Source organism: Calonectris borealis, chromosome 7 (assembly GCF_964195595.1).
Source record: "Calonectris borealis chromosome 7, bCalBor7.hap1.2, whole genome shotgun sequence".
In the NCBI taxonomy this organism is placed as follows: domain Eukaryota; kingdom Metazoa; phylum Chordata; class Aves; order Procellariiformes; family Procellariidae; genus Calonectris; species Calonectris borealis.
This window is the reverse complement of record NC_134318.1, coordinates 6,159,413-6,175,682: the sequence shown is the minus strand read 5'-3', so window position 1 is coordinate 6,175,682 and position 16,270 is coordinate 6,159,413. Positions and strand designations below refer to the sequence as shown.

The following is a 16,270-nucleotide window of genomic DNA, read 5'->3' as shown; positions in this document are numbered from 1 at the left end:
CTGGGTAACTCCTCCACGCAGCCGCGCTGCTGCCGGCAGCCAAGCTCCTCCGCTGCCTATCTCCTCCAGAAACCCAGCTGGGAACATCTGCTCTCCTTTCCCCGCGTGCCTTTTACCCTCGCTTTCAAGGCACGCTATAAATTCTTCGGGGGAGGATCTCCGCTTTGCTCTGCCTTTGCAAACTCTTACACAGTGACAGCAAAGTCAGGAGGACCCCCGGATTTTGGCAGTACGATAAAGAGCGGGTCGACCGCTCGCTTTTACATCAGCTGGGCTGTCCCCAGCCTCCCGCAGACACGGAGGGGGCATGAGCCAAGCACAGCACCCGATATGACCACTGCCCCTCATTACCAAAAGAAAAAAAAAAAAACCCAAAACAAGCAGCTCCAGGGGGTGAGGGACTATCAAAACCTGCGGACGTCACCCGCGAGGGCTCCTGGGAGGGGGAGGTCAGCCCTTGCTGGACGGACAGGAGCTCACCTCCAGCTGCTGGGGCGAGGCGGCGGGCACGGGGATCAGCTCCTCCAGGTACCCAGGCTCCCGCAGCGTATAGATCTGCTCGTTCCCCTCCAGGACCGCTTCTTCCCGGAGGTTGATCCAGACGATGCGGGCGTGTTTCCTCTTGGCGTCCGTCAGGTACCGCAGGACGCTCCCCAGGGTCTAGGGGAAGGGGCGAGCAAGGGTGATGGGAGGGCTGGGAGCCTGTTGCGGGCGACCCTGCCCGCTGCAGGGTGCGGGCCCCTCACCTTGGAGCTGGGCTGCGCCGTCCCGTAGATGGGCATCTTGGGCACCCGTCGGAAGTTGGCCACGTTCATCTCCTTGGCGGTGCTCAGCACGTCGGGGCAGAAGCGCTCATCCGCTACCTGCAGCGGAGCAAAGCCTGGGCAAGGGGAGTCCCCCCCTACCCACGGGTTTGCAGGGGGGGTTCCCAGCACACCACCACCTCTCATCCATGATCCCCACTCAGGAGAAGTCTCCAAACCCTTGCAAGCCCAGCAAGCCGGAGCTCAAAGCCGCACGGCCGCGTTTCAAAGGCGGGAGATGCTCTTCTTGCAGCAACACCATGCCAAAGCAGCAGCAAGCCACCGACAGCTCTGGCCTCCTTCCCCCTGCCACAGCCACCCAGAAGCACCAAGAAAGGTGAAGCTGCAGCTAGGCTTGCATGTTACAGGGTGCTCCAGGCTCATGTTACGGGGTACTCCAGCATCCAAGTACCTGGGGCCGGTGGGGCTGGACACATGTGTGTGCACAGGGGGTCTCTGGCCACATGCCCAACCTTGCCAAGGATGCAGGCAGGAGCGAACCGGAGACCCCAACACGGACCTAGAGACCCCAACATGGACCTAAAGACCCCAACATGGACCTAAAGACCCCAAGACTCAGCACCTGCCCTACAACAGGGAAACCCCTCGCTTCTCCCATCCCATCAAACCTCTTTGAGGGCAAGCATCCCAGAAAGGTGCCATTCCCAGGGCACGACGAGGAGCTGCCAGCCCCTACGTGCAGGACGGGTACTCACCAGCACCCGTGTCCCCTTGGTGACGAGGTCCCCAGTGACGGTGAGCTCCGACGAGTTCATCTCCGCCTGCAGCCGGTAGAGCTCGGGGTGCCGACACATCCACCTGCTGAAGCTGAGGGCAAAGCCCAGGGGGTACTGCCGGCGGGGGGCCGGGGGGGACGCGCCGTCAGCCTGGGCTTGCACCCCCCTTCCCGAACGCAACCCACGACCCCACCGAAAAAGCCTGCATTTGCTTGGGAAACTCAGAGGCGGGGATCCCTTCCCTCCCGCTACATGGGGAAGGCAAAAAAAAAAAAAAAAAAAAAAAAAAAGGGCAAAGAAGGGTTTTTTCGGTTGCTAGCGTTTGTTTTGTTTTTTGGTTTGGTTTTTTACCTGCTCATGAAGGTAGTAGTTGAAAGCAATCAAGTAGAAATAGCGTTCCAGGCTCTGCAAAGTCCTCTGAAGGAAATACTCTTTGGTGCTGCTCCCCTGAAAGCAAAGGCAGGTGGGATTCGTGATGCCCAACGCCCACCGGTCCGGCAGCCCCCAGCAGCCCGGGAGGCTGGGGAAAAAACCACACGCTTGGTTTGGGGCCGGCTTAGAAGGGAGACAAGCAAAGAGCAAACAGGCCTGGGGCATATTTTTTTAGGCAGCGGTTTTTTGGAGGGGAAGAGGGGCAGAAATGCCATTTAAGCCGCTCAGAAGGCTTTTTGGCGTATTCATGCTAACTCCACCAAGCTGTTTGTTTGGAAAGAAACCGTTTCCAAATGAGAAGCGGGGGGGGTGGAACTACAAAACCCAATCTGGAATAGTTTTTGATGCTTTTTTTTTTTTTTCTTTAAAGGAAACATTTCAAGTTGTCCATATTAAATGATGCTTAAAGACATAAATTTGCATTTCAGCTCAAACAAAACCTTCCCTTCAGCCCAAGGATGCACCGGGAGCGGTTCCAACCGGACCCGAGTTGCTATCCCCGGGGGGGGATACACTGTCCAGATGCTAACGGGAGACCCAAAGCCAAGGGGAGGGGGTTGGTCAATGCAAGGTCCTGCCCCCACCCCGGCCACCTCCGTGGCCTTCGGCCAAGATGCTCGGGCAGCAGCATCCCTGGGGAAAGAGGTCCCCGTGCCAGCGATGCCGCAGGTAGGGATGCAGAGAGCCTGCAGGAGACATCACCTCCCAGCCCCATGCTCCGGGTCATGCAAGGAACGGTCAGGGACCTCTCAGGGACCCCCCTGTCTGCCTTCAGAGCCCAGCGGGACCCTCAGGACCCGCTCCAGGGTCAGCAGCTCACAGGGGGTGGCAGACCCCAAAATGAAGGGTGACAAACTTAAGTAAGAGCAAGACGAGCTGCTTAATTAGAGACATAAAGCACACGCCCTGTAAGATCCTCCATTTCCAAGTGTCTCCTCTTTCCCTTCATCCCCAGAAGCATCACCATGCCTAAGTAAGCTGGCTTCAAGCAAGCTCTCCTCCTCCTCATCTTCGTCATTACCTCCCCAAACCAGGCGCTTGCCCCAGCGCGGTTATCTCCTCCCGGGGACAGAAGCTCAAACCTGCGGGATTTTCCATAATTCCCAAACCACCCCCACGCTGCCTCGGGGCAGGGTTTGTACATCCGAGCATCCCATCCAACAAATTAACCCGCAATGCCGGCACCAGCAAAGGAGCACCCGGCACGGGGTCCGCGAGCATCCCTGGAGAGCCCGCCGGGACCCCCTGCCCGGGATACGATGGAAAGTCCTATAAGATGGGGCTGTATACGTAGGGGGGTGGGCTTGGCGAGCGGGCTTGCGCATCTCTGACATTACGTGGTTGACTCCTGAATATTTACTTGTTCTTCGCAAGAGAAATCTGGGCCGCTGTCATTTCTCAAGAGGCAGGGCCGCGGGCTTTGCTTTGGAAACTCAAAACAAAGCCTGCGAGGACGGAGCCGGGTTTGCCGGCGGCACCGCCGACGGAGCGGCATTTCTCCCCAAGCGCTTGGGTTCCTGCAATAAAACCCAGCCCTGCGCTCTCACCCAAGGTAAATCTTTTAATATTCCCCTTAAATAAGCTTTGGATGAAAAGGGGGATGGTCCACTTGTGTTTTCAGCCCTGGAGAGCTGGGTACCACGGGGGGTCTGGCTGTGGCTCAGCTTCCCACGCCAGGATGCACTTACCCCTGCATCACCATCGCTTGAGGACTGAAATCTCCACTTTTACCCTCAACACAGGGCAGAAACCCACAGTCCAGCGTGAAATCATTCCTCCGGGCCCAGAAAAGCCCTTCCTCTCCCCAAAAGCAAGCAGGGCTCCACTGCCTCTCCCAGCAAAGCCCCCCGGTACCACCTGCAGCCCCTCCAGCTCTACCAAGCCCAGGCTGGTTTTTCGATGGCCGAGCATCAGCCCCTCTCCCCTCCTCATCCTCCCCCCCCAGCACATTTTCCTGGCCCCTCGCCATTGTTTAAACCTGCTCTCGCTCCGTGCAGACTTCAAATAAACACTCCTCGTCGCTAATTTACGGCAGTCCCCCGGCCGTTTTGTTTCCCCGGCCTCGAGGATGACATAGAGCAGCCTTCCTCAGCGGGGAAGAGTCAGGGAAAGGCTTCGGGGCAGCGGGAAAATCCCCTGCCCTGTGCCCAAGCTTTCCCAGCTATACAGGAGAGTATCTGCCATCATCGAGCAGCACCGAACATACCCAAATCCGCCCTAAAAAGGAGGTAAAATTTGGCGCTTACCACTAAATGCCAAAAAAGCACCACTAAAGGCTTTCTCTTCCCCCCAGTTAATTATTTTTAATCACACTTTTCTGCTCCAGCCTGCTTTAGCTGCACAGCGCCTGTTTTTAGATTGCCCTTTACAACCGGCCCCGACACTTCCACTCTGCATTCACCACGTAAATGGGAAAATTAATCTCCAAAAAGGCTGGGATCGGGGCAGCGTTTCCATCTGAGCACTCTCTCCATCCATCCATCGCCTGGTGAGGAGGTCCCCGGTCAGAGAGGGACAACCATGGTTTTCCAGCGTGGAAAACCACCCTGATGGCTTTTCAAAGCAAAGGGGGTTGGAAAAAAAAAAATCTACAGATAGAAAAGCTTGACCTTGACTATATTTGCAGGAAAACCTCTAAGCAACGATCCCTCCCAGCTCCCGAGGACTTTTACCAGCCAGGCTGGTATGGATTTTCCAATTTTAGAGCTGACGAAACTAGGGCACGGGATATTATTTGCCCCTGAGGTCATCTACCAGAAGCAGCGGCGAAGCCCAAAACGGCCAGCTTTCCCCCGAATCCCAGCCTGCTCCATTTTACGGCTCTTAAATAATTGGGGAGGGGAAAGGAAAAAAAAAAAAAAAAAAAAAAAGCAGCTCTACAACCTTCCAGGTTCCACGTCCCTGGGAAATTTCCAGCTCACAGGAAGCTTCAGTTTTCCAGAATTTACATTCTTCTCATCCCCGCACAAAAACAGCTCGATAAATTACCCCGCAGAGAGCAGGCAGCTTGCATCCCAGCGATCCTCTAATTAATGTACCTGGATCTGATAGTCCTCCCCGATCCCTTCCAGCTTCTTCTTGTACTCGTAGATGGCTTCCTTCATGTCGTGCATCTCCGAGCAGCAGGCGATGGCACTGTCCACCTTGCGAGGAACAAAGGGAAAGCTGCTCAGCGAGCCCCGGATCGGGGGGGAGACCGACCTCACCCCCTCCCACCCACCCTGCCAGGTGTTTCACCGGCACCCCCTTACCTCCTCAACTATCTGCTGGCCTTTGGGGACCACCTCGATAAAGGTCTGGATGACTCGAAGCCTGTCCCTGGGAGATGTTTTAGGCGGGTGGGGGAGACTGGTGTGGGAGAAGAGGGAGATCAAACCAGCCCTGGGGGCACAGCATCCCCCCCCACCCAAGCCCCAGGGGCTGCCCAGCTTACTCGGGCTTCTGGGTGACTCCTCGGTGGTGGTGGAGGACAAGCGTGCCCATGGCCATGGCCAGGTTGGTCCTGCCCACACCGGTTTGGCAGCCGAAGAGCAGCGCCGGCGGGGGTCTGCCAGGGTCCCGCAGCAGGAGGCTGGGGCTCTCCTAGGAGGGAGGGACAGAGGGATGGGGACCATGGGGGCATCCAGGTAATGGCCAGGGTGGAGGCGACGGCCCTGCCCAGGCACAGAGGGGTGGGTGGCATCTCCCCTTTGCTCAGGGGACGGCGTGGATGGACCGGGACAGCACAACAGGAGGTCCATCCACTGCGTCCCCACACCCTCCCCGGCTGCCGTCAGACACTGGCCTGTCCGCCCCACCAGAGATGTTCCCACCACCCGTCCCCAAGCCGCTGAGATTTCATTTCCCAGGCTAAAAAAAAAAGAGAAGCCCCTGTCATCGAAAGCCTTTGCACCAAATCCAGATCATTTGCCCCTGTACTGGGCACTGCTGAGGCCGCACCTCGAATCCTGTGTTCAGTTTTGGGCCCCTCACCACAAGAAGGACATGGAGGTGCTGGAGCGTGTCCAGAGGAGGGCAACGAAGCTGGTGAAGGGCCTGGAGCACAAGTCTGATGGGGAGCGGCTGAGGGAACTGGGGGTGTTTAGCCTGGAGAAGAGGAGGCTGAGGGGAGACCTCATCGCGCTCTACAACTACCTGACAGGAGGTTGTAGCGAGGTGGGGGTTGGTCTCTTCTCCCAAGTAACCAGCGATAGGACGAGAGGAAATGGCCTCAAGTTGCATCAAGGGAGGTTTAGATTGGACATGAGGAGAAATGTCTTTACTGAAAGAGTGGTCAGGCCTTGGAACAGGCTGCCCAGGGAAGTGGTGAAGTCACCATCCCTGGAGGTATTGAAAAGACGTGTAGATGAGGCGCTTGGGGACATGGTTTAGTGGGCATGGGGGTGTTGGGTTGATGGTTGGACTTGATGATCTTAGAGGTCTTTTCCAACCTGAATGATTCTATGATTTCTCCCAAACGCGTTTAGGGAAGAACCACCTGCACAGGGATGCTGGGAGGTGGTGAGGGATGGTCACCTCCAGCCAGGGGTAGGGACAAGCAGCTGGACAACATGGACTTCTCCAGCAGGGTCTACAGCAACGGGAACGGGATGCAACTGTGGGTACAGGCATCCTCTAACGGGCAGCATCAAGCCAAAAGCAGGGGAAGATGCTCTCAGAGAGTCACACTCCCCGACGTGGCATCCTTGCCCAGGCACGGGAGCAAATCCCAACCCAATGTGGCCCTGAGGACCAGGCACATTTGCTCGGCTCACCCTGAGGAAGCGGATGAAAGCATCGAACTGCTCCTCCAAAGGGGCTCCCTCGGCGGGCAGGGGCAGCCGGTGGTACCTGCCGGGCACAGGGACAGCCCTCGTTAGGAGGACAGGGCCGTGGGGGGACTTCGTCCCCACCACAGTGCAGGACACGTGGCTTAAGAGGGTCTCAAGAGGAAAGGCAGCCCAGCTTGCAAAAGCAAAGCCACCGACCACGTGTGAGGAGGAGGAAGAGCACCTGTAGGAGGGCAGGAGGAAGATGGGTCTGCGGTAGACCTCCTCCGTCACCTGGATGTCCTCCTCGCACTGCACCCGCACGGCGTGGGGCTCGTCCCGCAAGCATTCGATGTCGTTGTAGACGTAGTAGACGCTCTCGCTCAGCTGCGCGAAGTCATGGATCTAGCGGAGATGGCGACCGCCGTCAAAACCCGCGAGGCACCCACCACCTCCGACAATCCCTCTGCTCATCTTTGAGCCGAGGGGGGATACATATACCCCGTTATCGCTGGGGTGATGATCCCCCGCTCCCGTCCCACCTCACCTCCTTGCGGATGGCCAGCTCCAGGCTCTCTGCCCGCAGTCCTCGTTGCAGGCGCTGGAGGTTCTCGTGGAGGTTCTCCTTGCCCCGGGGGGTGTAGGACACAAAATCCCCTTCCAACCGCAGGAAGACCACGGGTTCCTCGCGGACGCAGAAGAAGACGCACTCCTGCGAAGAGGAAGAAAGGCTGCCCAAAAGCTCTCCTGCCTTTTTCCACCCCAATTTCCAGCCTCCCACCAACCTTGTGGCCCTCTCTCTGCAGCTTCTGCAGCACGAGCTTGAAGCCGTTGAGGCTGGGTTGTCCCATGCCGAACACGGCGTAACCTCCTTTGGCTTGTCGGAAATTGGGAGCGCCACAGCTGCCGGTAGTGTTCAAGACGTCTAATTTGCCGTATACATCCCTGACCATGAAATATTTCCCCTGAAAAACAAGATGGGTAGAAAGAAGATGGGGAATACGCGGATTTGAGCAAGGAGGCTTGAACGCACCTGGGAAGAAAAGTGGCTTTTTCTCGACAATCTTCAAAATTAGCCCCAAAAATCCTTGAGGTTCCCAAAGCCCAGGCTGAAATGGGTTTGGCACGGGGTGGTGGTGATGGTCACCTGCACAAGGTAGTGTTCCAGTGTGGCCTCGGAAATGCGTCCCACCGTATAGTTGGCCTTCAGCAGGTCATCGTGGATCTGAAATTCCTCCCTGCAGTTGTACCTGCAAAAACCACGTGCGGGCGGGCAAAGGCAAAAAATAATGGCATAGGTAAAGATTCTTAAAAAAAAAAAAAAAAAAAGCAATATATAGGGAAGATGGTGCAAAAAAAAAAAAGAGGTCTGGAAACGGCAGCAAGGGGATGCAAGAGGCTGCCAAGGACTTACGTGATGACCACGGGCGCCACTTTGTTGGTGATGATGGACTTGGCCTTGTTGTTGTGGAGCCCCAGGGTCTGGAAGGAGTGGATGCTGAGGGAGCGCTGGTCCTCCATGCTGCCGTCGCCCGGCGCCCCGCTCTCCAGGGGGGATGCCGAGACTGCCTGCTGCGCCGCGCTGGCGGTCGTACCCATAATCCGCGGGCGGCTGCGCCGGGACGGGGAGGTGACCGCGGGGAAAACAAGGAGAGAGGGAGGGGGAGGAGGAATTTTTTTTTTTTTCAGCTGTTCCTGTTTTAGGAAGGGAAAATCCCGGGCGGGTGCCGGCTCACCCAGCCCTTTCCCCCCAGCTCCTGCAAAGGGCTTTCTTCCTCCCTGCCCGCCATGCGGCTCCCTCCATCAAGGAGGGTCCGGACCCGGAGCAGCCAAAAGTGGGGCTGGGGAAGTCAGGGGAGGGGAAAAAAGGCAAAACGCTGGATCCGGCCCCCCCAGATCTGCTGAGTCAGCAGATGGCACCGCAGAGGGCCCCAGCAGCTCCCCGTCACAGCACAGCCCTTAACCTCATCCTCCGCTTTCGCAGCACCCCTAAACCACTCCAGGGTCCCTCCCCAGGCGGAAAACGCTCGTACACCAAGGAAAATTTACTAAATATTTAGTAATTTTGGATTTAGGAGCTGCCAGCGTGCCTGGAGCAGCGAGTGAGGCTGGGGGGGGTTGCTCCCCGGTCCAGGCTGTGCATGCATGTGCGTGCACACACGCGTGTCGATGCACGTGCAAGCAGAGGAGGAGTCGGGGGGCGGGGGGGGGTGTGAAGCGCCCACATGTGATTTTGCAGCCTCAGAAGCTGTGGGAGGCAGCAAGGAGGAAAAGTGTCTCCCCCCCGCACCAATAAATAATCCTGCAGTGGTGAGAAACCCCGATTGCACCGGAGGAAGGAGGCAGCGGGCTGAGGGAGTTCCTCCAGCTATTCAGGAGCAAATCTAAAGCAGCCGGTTATTCCCATACTGGAGGAGCACCCTTTCCCCCAGGGCAGGTGGGGGACCCCAAAAGCAGACACACACCCCCCCCAAGCCCATTCCCAGGGAGCTCATCCCTAAACAAGGATGAAAGCAAAAGGGCCAGCCTGGGGGGTAGCGGGGGGAGCCGGCGGTGGCCAGGAGCATCCTGCCACACTCCAGCGGTCCAGGACAATGCGCCGACTGTCTGCGCCAGCCAGGGCCGCATCCTGGTAACCAAATGAAGCGAGAGATGCCAAGGAAAAAAAAAAAAAAAAAAAAAAGAAATCTCTCTGCCCACCCCTACCGAGACGGTCCCCAATAAAATCTCCTTTGTACTGCTGCTGCATGATGGGGAATAACCCTGGCAGCATCCAAAGGGGGACGGTACCTGCTCGGTGGCGATGCACAGCGCTGGGAAACCAGGGGTGGCTTTAACCCAGCCCTACAAATGCTTCTCTTGCCTCGCAAGCAGTACAGGATCAGTCCCTTACTGCAATCCCAGGGAATGCGATGCCCCCAGCAGCTGCAAATGCTTCAAGGAGGGGAAAAGCCTCCGGAAAATGTGCTATTTCGAGACGGCCATGCCCCGGCACAGATTTTTCCCCTCCTCCCCATCTTCCTTCCCTGCTCTGCAGAAAACTTGTTGCTCTACCGTGAATTTTCTGCACCATTAGGCAGCCTGGTTTCTTTTACATGCGAGAGAAGGGGGAAAAAAAAACCCAAAAAAAACCAAAACAGCTGTTTCAGGCCAGTGCCATTTCTCCAAGTCCCCTTAGGCTTTTCTTTCACATAAACACTGTTGGGGCAAAAACAAAGAAAAAAAAAAAAAAAGAAATATATGTAGGGAGGTTTTGAGTCTCGTGGTTTTGGAGAGCTCAGCCAGCAAGCAGGAGGGGGGCGTTCAGCCAGGATGGTTTTTTTTTTCCTTATTTTGCTCAGAATCGATGCATCTTTTCAAAAGCAGCCGGCGCAGCCCGATGAGCTGTACCGATCCCTCTGGGTTTACTCCAGCATCCCTGTGCCGGGGGATGGAGACTCACCCCCCAACTTGCAGGCAGACGCAGGCAGCTTCTGCATTTCCTTCGTCCTTTTCCCCCCCTCCCCAGTCACCCACCTTCACCGTAAATCCCCCAAGGATATTTTTTTTTGCCCGACAAACCACACCGGCAAATAACAGATATAAAAGACGCCGGGCAGATTTGGATATGATCTTTCAAACCACAAAATGAATGGAGAGAGGAAAACGCATTTCAGCGTCTTTCCCCCCTCGTTTGGGCGGGCAAAAGCAAGCATCTTCTTGAAAGGTACCAAAATTACCCAAAATGGGTGCTCTGGGCAACCACGGGAACTGCTCTAAAAAGCCACGGGAAGAGGGAAGCACTGGTGTTATCCGTACGGGAGCAGCTATTTACTGGTACCGCCGCATCCGATGGGAGCGGGATGGCTTACACCCTTCCCCAGTGCCCAACCTGCAAGCTGGGAGACCAAATGGGATGGGTGGGGAAGCAAAACCCTATCCCAGGAAACCAGATAAAATGATCTTGCCTGAAAATCCTTCCAAAAATCGCTGGTGGCTGCGAGGAGAAGAGATGCAACGGAGCCACCATCACAGGCCAGCCAAGGCGGGCAGGAGCCCAGGGACCAGCCTGGGAGGGACCAGCCCACCAAAGGGCTCTGGGTTACCCAAATATCAGGGTTTTTTTCCCCCCCAATAGTTGAACACAGTTAGCAAACACTAAGCAGGTGCTTAGGCAGGCAACTTACTCTTAAAATAAAAGTAGTTCTATTATTTTACCTGTATTTTAAAGAACACCACTGTATCCGACGTCTCACCCTGGCGCGTTAAGATCTGAGTTACCCTAAAAAAAAAATCAGCCAACCTGGTGGGGCTTTGCTCTGTTTTCATGCCACTACGAGAAGTTAGGATGCTAGGAAGTGGTCCGCATGGATTTTACGATGGCATTTGCCATCAGCCGGGGTGAGCCGGTTTTGAGCATCCCCCCCCCCCTTGTATTTAGGGGTTTCCTTTCTAGGAGAGAGAGGATGCAAAGACGAAACCCCCTGTACAGCATCCTTGCCTCCTGCCTGCATCTTCTCCCCAGGGCGAGGGGCACAGGGACAAACCCCAGAAATACCCAGCCAGCTCATCCCCTCATCTCAGGGACTTAAAAGCCAAGCCCGAGATAAACTGTGGCCGTGGCTCGTTAACAAAGAGCCCATTTTCTCCCCAGCCACAAAAAGGACCGACACCCTGCAAGGGCACATCCCGCCCGAACAAACCGGCACTGTTCTTCTCCAGGTGTTTTGCCTAAATTCAAAGCTCCAGCAGCCTCCGGTTAATTATTCTTGCTGCCTAACGAGAAAACGAAGCTTATGGGTGTGCAACGTATAGATGCTTCCCTTTCCCTGTAGACCTTCTCCCAGCACGGCCAGCCCCACCGAGCCCAGGGTGGATGGGGAACACCGGAGGAGCCGCAGAGGACACCGGGATGCTGCTGGAGCATCCCAAGAGACGACGCGCGGACTCTGCGGCCTCTCCCACGTAAGTCACGATGATGTACAGTGCTCAGCCCCCCACCTCCCCGTCTCGTAGAGCCGCTCCTCTCCCCCGCCGCCCAGCACGGGGGTTATTCCTGCGCCCGGGGACCTGGCGAGGACTCAAAGCCGGAGCAAACAATGGACTAAATATAGCGGGGGGCGGCCGGGCTGCAGCTGCAGGATGCATCTGCCCCGGCCGCCGCGATGAGGAGGAAGCGTGCACTTGCCCAGCCGCCTCATTGTCAGCAGGAAATAAATCAAATAAATCTCCCTCCGTGAATCCTCAGGTTATTTTATAGTTTGCTTTTTTATAAATAAAATGCAAAGCGATGCAAAGCCCTTTGGGAAGCAGCAGCAATTGCAACGTCCTCCTAACGCATCCATCCCTCCCATGGGCACGGGGCAGCCCTAGCAGCTTTTCGGCACCGAGCCGGCACGGATGCATCCGCGAGGGACCGGGGGGCACCCGGCACCGGCGACCCGAGCAGGGAGGCAGGAAACACCACGGCGACCGGCAGGAAGCCCCAGCGCTGCCGGAGGGGCATCACCGAACCCCGGAGGAAACGCTGGAGCCGAGCCCCCCGCCCCAGCGTGCTCTTTAACCCTCTTTTTCAAAAAAACAGTGAAAATAAAATAACACACAAACAGCAAGCCCTTTGCCGGGGGAGTCTGCATGTGTCAGGAGTTATCCCGGAGCAGAGGCTGCGTGGGAACCGGGCTCCTGTTGTTCCAGGTGATGCCGGAAGGAAGCAGCTTGGCTTATTAAAAAGAAAACATAATAAAACAAAAAGGAAAGGTGAGAAGTAACATATTAAGTCGTGGTTTTATTTGAAACGCCTCATTCGCCCGCCGAGCTGCCAGGGTGAAATAAGGCAAGGAAGCAATGCGACCCAAAATGCCTTAAACCAACCCAAAAGCGCTTTGCAATGGGGAGGAAAAGGCTCTGGAAAGCCAACTTTGCAGCAGGCAGCTCTGATTTTACAAGTCTTGATTGCGTTGTTATTATTTTTAAACAAGAAAAGCAACCTCCCTCCACTCTCACGGGCTCCGGGCTCCTCGGACAGCCAGCGCCGATGGCCAAAAATACAACTAAATAAGCAGCGCTTCCTAGAAAGTACAGAGGTATTTCTCAATCGGGCCGAGATCCATGCTGCCGATCCCCTGCATGCCCTGTGCTCCACCGCCGGCATCTGCCAGGGAGGGAGGGAAAACATCAGTGGGATGCCTTCTCCCAAATCCAAGCAGGAACGCCGGGATAACCAGGACCCGGCGTTTCACACCCCCTCCCCAAGGCGCTCCTGCCTTTTGGCAGAAAACCGAGCGCCACATCCCCGTCCTCCACGTGACCAACCCGCCTTTAGCTACTTGATTTAAAAGTCCCTGAAGTCAGGGAAAGCTGTTTGAGACGGGGCGGGGGGAGGGAAGACGACATCCAGGCATGTCACCCCAGAAATGGGGGTGTGACTCTGCACCCCGCCGCGGAGGCAGCCATTGATGGGGAGGATGCTGGTATCCATTGGGAGGTACTGGGAGTGGTACCCAGGCTGCAGCCCCCCGTCCCCAGACCTGATTTAGAGTGAATTATTAATCAGCGGTGTCAAACCTTCCTCGCTAAGCAAAGCCTGGGCCATGCACGGGAGGAATTCAGATCTAAACGTGAGTATCTCGTTAGCAGGATAGAAAACAGACGTGGCTTTTTCGGCTGAGCCGCCTCGACTTTGCACAGAGCCCACCTGTAATGGCTAACAGCAGCCCAGGTGCAGGTTGCCCATGGGATGAGCAGCTACCGCATGCACCCTCTCCCCTCCAAAAAACTCCTTTACTGCCCTTTTTAAAGACCCCCGGCAGATCCCCTCGCACATCACGCCGGTCCCTGGGGTGCTGCTTCGCAGGGCCGAGAGGCGGCTGACGGACACGCAGGAGATGCTCGGGCTGCCTGATGTTTAAGTGAGGGGTTTTATCAATGAGCATCAATGGAAAGAGGAACAAAGCCCTGATTTGCAAACGCCAGCGCTGCCGGTTCTGCCGTCAGCTCGCTGCCAGCGGTTTCAAGGTCTGCGAGCATGCTTACTGAAGAGTTTCCTTTCAATAGTGCAAAGAAAAAAGAAAAAAAAAAAAAAAGCCATAAAGGATGGAGATAAAGGCCGGGGGCATCTCCAAAGAGACGACCGTCTTGCGGAGGAGCTTTCCTCCGACACCAAATACTTCCCGACTCGCCAGAAAATACCACGGCCCCACGCCCAAACCCCCTCCACCAAATTTTTCACCCTGTGCTATTTCCACCTCCTCCCCGCAGGAGATTTTGCGGCGTGACCCCATGCCGGCCGGCAGGTCCCCGAGGGTGGGGACCCTGGGGTGGCACCCAGAGCGCAGCACCCCGCTCCCAACCCCGGGAGGCTCAGCGCCACGAGAAGCCCGGCCAGGGCGTTTCGGGAAAGCGAGGGCTATGATTTTGTGCTATTCATAGCTAACCACCGGCTTCCCTCCCGACGGGGAAGGCTGGCGGAGCAACGGGACGGCTCCATTTACACGGGGCTGCTTTGCAAAGCTGCAGACCACACCTTTTGCAACACAAGCAGCACCTTATGTGCGCCCGCACCCGCCGTCGCCCGCGCCTTCGCGCGCTCGGTGCTTTGGCGTGCGGTGGCGTGTGGAGCTCGCTTTCCCGGGTTTCTCTTCTCCCTCACCCTGCTCTTAAATAAAGCAAAATCAAGCAAAAACGTGGGGGTATTTGCTCACAACAGAGACCTGCCGGTTATTTTTAGGCTCCGTGTCATTCATGCAAAGACATAATCACTTCCTGCCTTCCAGGAAGGAAATGTCCCACCACCGCTGCCTGCATGCCTGCTCCCTCCACATGCAATGCCTGCACGCTCCCAGCAAGACCACCCCAAAACCTGCTGCCCCCCCACACCCGGCGTCGGTAACGACCAGGACACAGCGTGGGATGTCACAAATGCCACAGTCCTCAGCGCTGCGGGGAAGAGAGGTGGTATTCACCGCTCCCCCGGCGCTAAGAGGAGTGATGCACCGGGGAAAGCGTAGAGGAAAGGGTCCGGAAAAGCCCGGCAGCCATAGGAAACCCAGCCTGGATGCAGTTTCTGGAAGTTTTCAGCCCCGGCAGCTACAGATGCAGAGCAGGAGCTCAGCGAGAACAGGCAGCCTGTCCTCCCAGGACATCCTCCGCGTCCCAGGTGACACGGCAGACACGGTGACTCTGCACTAACATGCCAGTGGGAAACCCAACGCTGAGTGAGCCCAGGTTTCCTCCTGTGCTCCCCAAACACGAGGCTGCAGAGCCAAACCCCAGATCGGGATGCTCCCTGAACCGGGAAGGAACTACGGTTACATCCATTCCTCTTCCTCCTCCATCTTCATCCTTCTCTATCCCGCAGCTCCCCGTTTCAGAGCCAGCTTTCCAGATGGCTTCTGGGGGCGTAACGGAGGCAGCCAAGGGATGCAAACCCCAAAACTCACTTTGAGGCACTCCGGCCGCAGCGGGCATGGCTGGCACCAGCAGCCGGCCACGCTGGGCTCCTGGCCGGGGTCAGCCTCCCGCAGGGCTGGCTTCCAGGCAGCGAGAGGGAGAGAAAAGCCGCTTTTAAATAAGAAACGGGACTGCAAAGGCACAAGAGGACGCCGCGGGGCGGATGCTGGGCCTCAAAACTAGTTATCCATCTATTTTCTAGAGGTTTAAAGCACAGCGTTCCTGCGGATAAACCCTCCTGGCCGGGGTTTGGGTACCTCATGCCCACCCTGTGGGGTTTCTGTTCCTGGGGCAAAAGAAAGCTTCCTCCCATCGGCCCCCCACCTTGGGTCTGGGGCGAGGGGACCCCTACCCAACAAGCACCCCGGACCCAGCGGGAGGAAGGCTGCTCCCAGCAGCGGCACCTGCATCCCTCTCCCAATATGGGGGTGGGGGGTGGCAGCAAACCCCCCCCCAGGGGTGGCGCTGGGAAGTGGGGGGGCTCCCACGCCGAGCCTTGCCCCTCCATCCCCTTCCCCACGCACCCAGCTGGGAAATGAAACACAGTCCCCCCGCGGCGAGGGGATGAACGGGGGAGCCGGCCCGGGGCGGGGGGGGTTGCCCGGCCCCCGGGGGGGATGCTCGGTCCCGGGGGCGGGGAGGGATGCCCGGTCCCGGCCCGGGGGTGGGGGGGGATGGCCGGGCCCGGTGGGGGTGGGTGCCCGGTCCCGGGGGGGATGCCCGGCCCCGGGGGGGGGGGATGCCTGGTCCCGGGGGGGGATGCGGTACCTGGCGGCGGCTCCGGGCTCAGCTCCCGCGCCGGGCTGGCCGCGCCGTCGGGCGCCCCATGGGGGCGGCGGGAGCGGGGTGGCGGGAGCGCAGCCCCGCGGCCGCCCCGACCGCCGGAGCCTCGGCGGGGGGAGGAGGCGGAGGCGGAGGCGGAGGAGGGGCAGCGCTGCCGCTCGGCCCCTCGCCGCGCCCCCCGGCTGCCGAGCACCGCCCCCCGCCCCGGGACAGCCCCCCCCCCCGGGGCCCGCCCCGCCGTGGTGCCCCAGCGCATTGCACCCCCCAGCCCCGCGGGGACCCCCCGGCCACAGCAGCGGCCCCCTCAGGGACCCCCTGGCATGCAGCACCCATCCCCCCG

At 57.8% G+C, this 16,270-nt stretch overlaps 1 protein-coding gene across 1 annotated transcript in view; it reads right to left on the bottom strand.

Annotated features, from left to right (window-relative positions):
- PALD1 (phosphatase domain containing paladin 1) overlaps positions 1-16,032 on the bottom strand; it is a 44,935-nt gene extending 28,903 nt beyond the window's left edge. The window contains exons 1-14 of the mRNA XM_075154154.1: positions 15,916-16,032; positions 8,135-8,332; positions 7,868-7,970; positions 7,506-7,685; positions 7,268-7,432; positions 6,965-7,125; positions 6,727-6,802; positions 5,406-5,554; positions 5,224-5,320; positions 5,011-5,115; positions 1,892-1,987; positions 1,520-1,654; positions 747-863; positions 481-660 (exon numbers count right to left, since the gene is read on the bottom strand). Of these exons, the coding sequence (XP_075010255.1) occupies positions 481-660; positions 747-863; positions 1,520-1,654; positions 1,892-1,987; positions 5,011-5,115; positions 5,224-5,320; positions 5,406-5,554; positions 6,727-6,802; positions 6,965-7,125; positions 7,268-7,432; positions 7,506-7,685; positions 7,868-7,970; positions 8,135-8,319 (1,749 nt within the window). The 5' untranslated portion in view covers positions 8,320-8,332; positions 15,916-16,032. The remainder of the gene's footprint in view (positions 1-480; positions 661-746; positions 864-1,519; positions 1,655-1,891; positions 1,988-5,010; positions 5,116-5,223; positions 5,321-5,405; positions 5,555-6,726; positions 6,803-6,964; positions 7,126-7,267; positions 7,433-7,505; positions 7,686-7,867; positions 7,971-8,134; positions 8,333-15,915) is intronic.
- Positions 16,033-16,270: the final 238 nt, after the last annotated feature.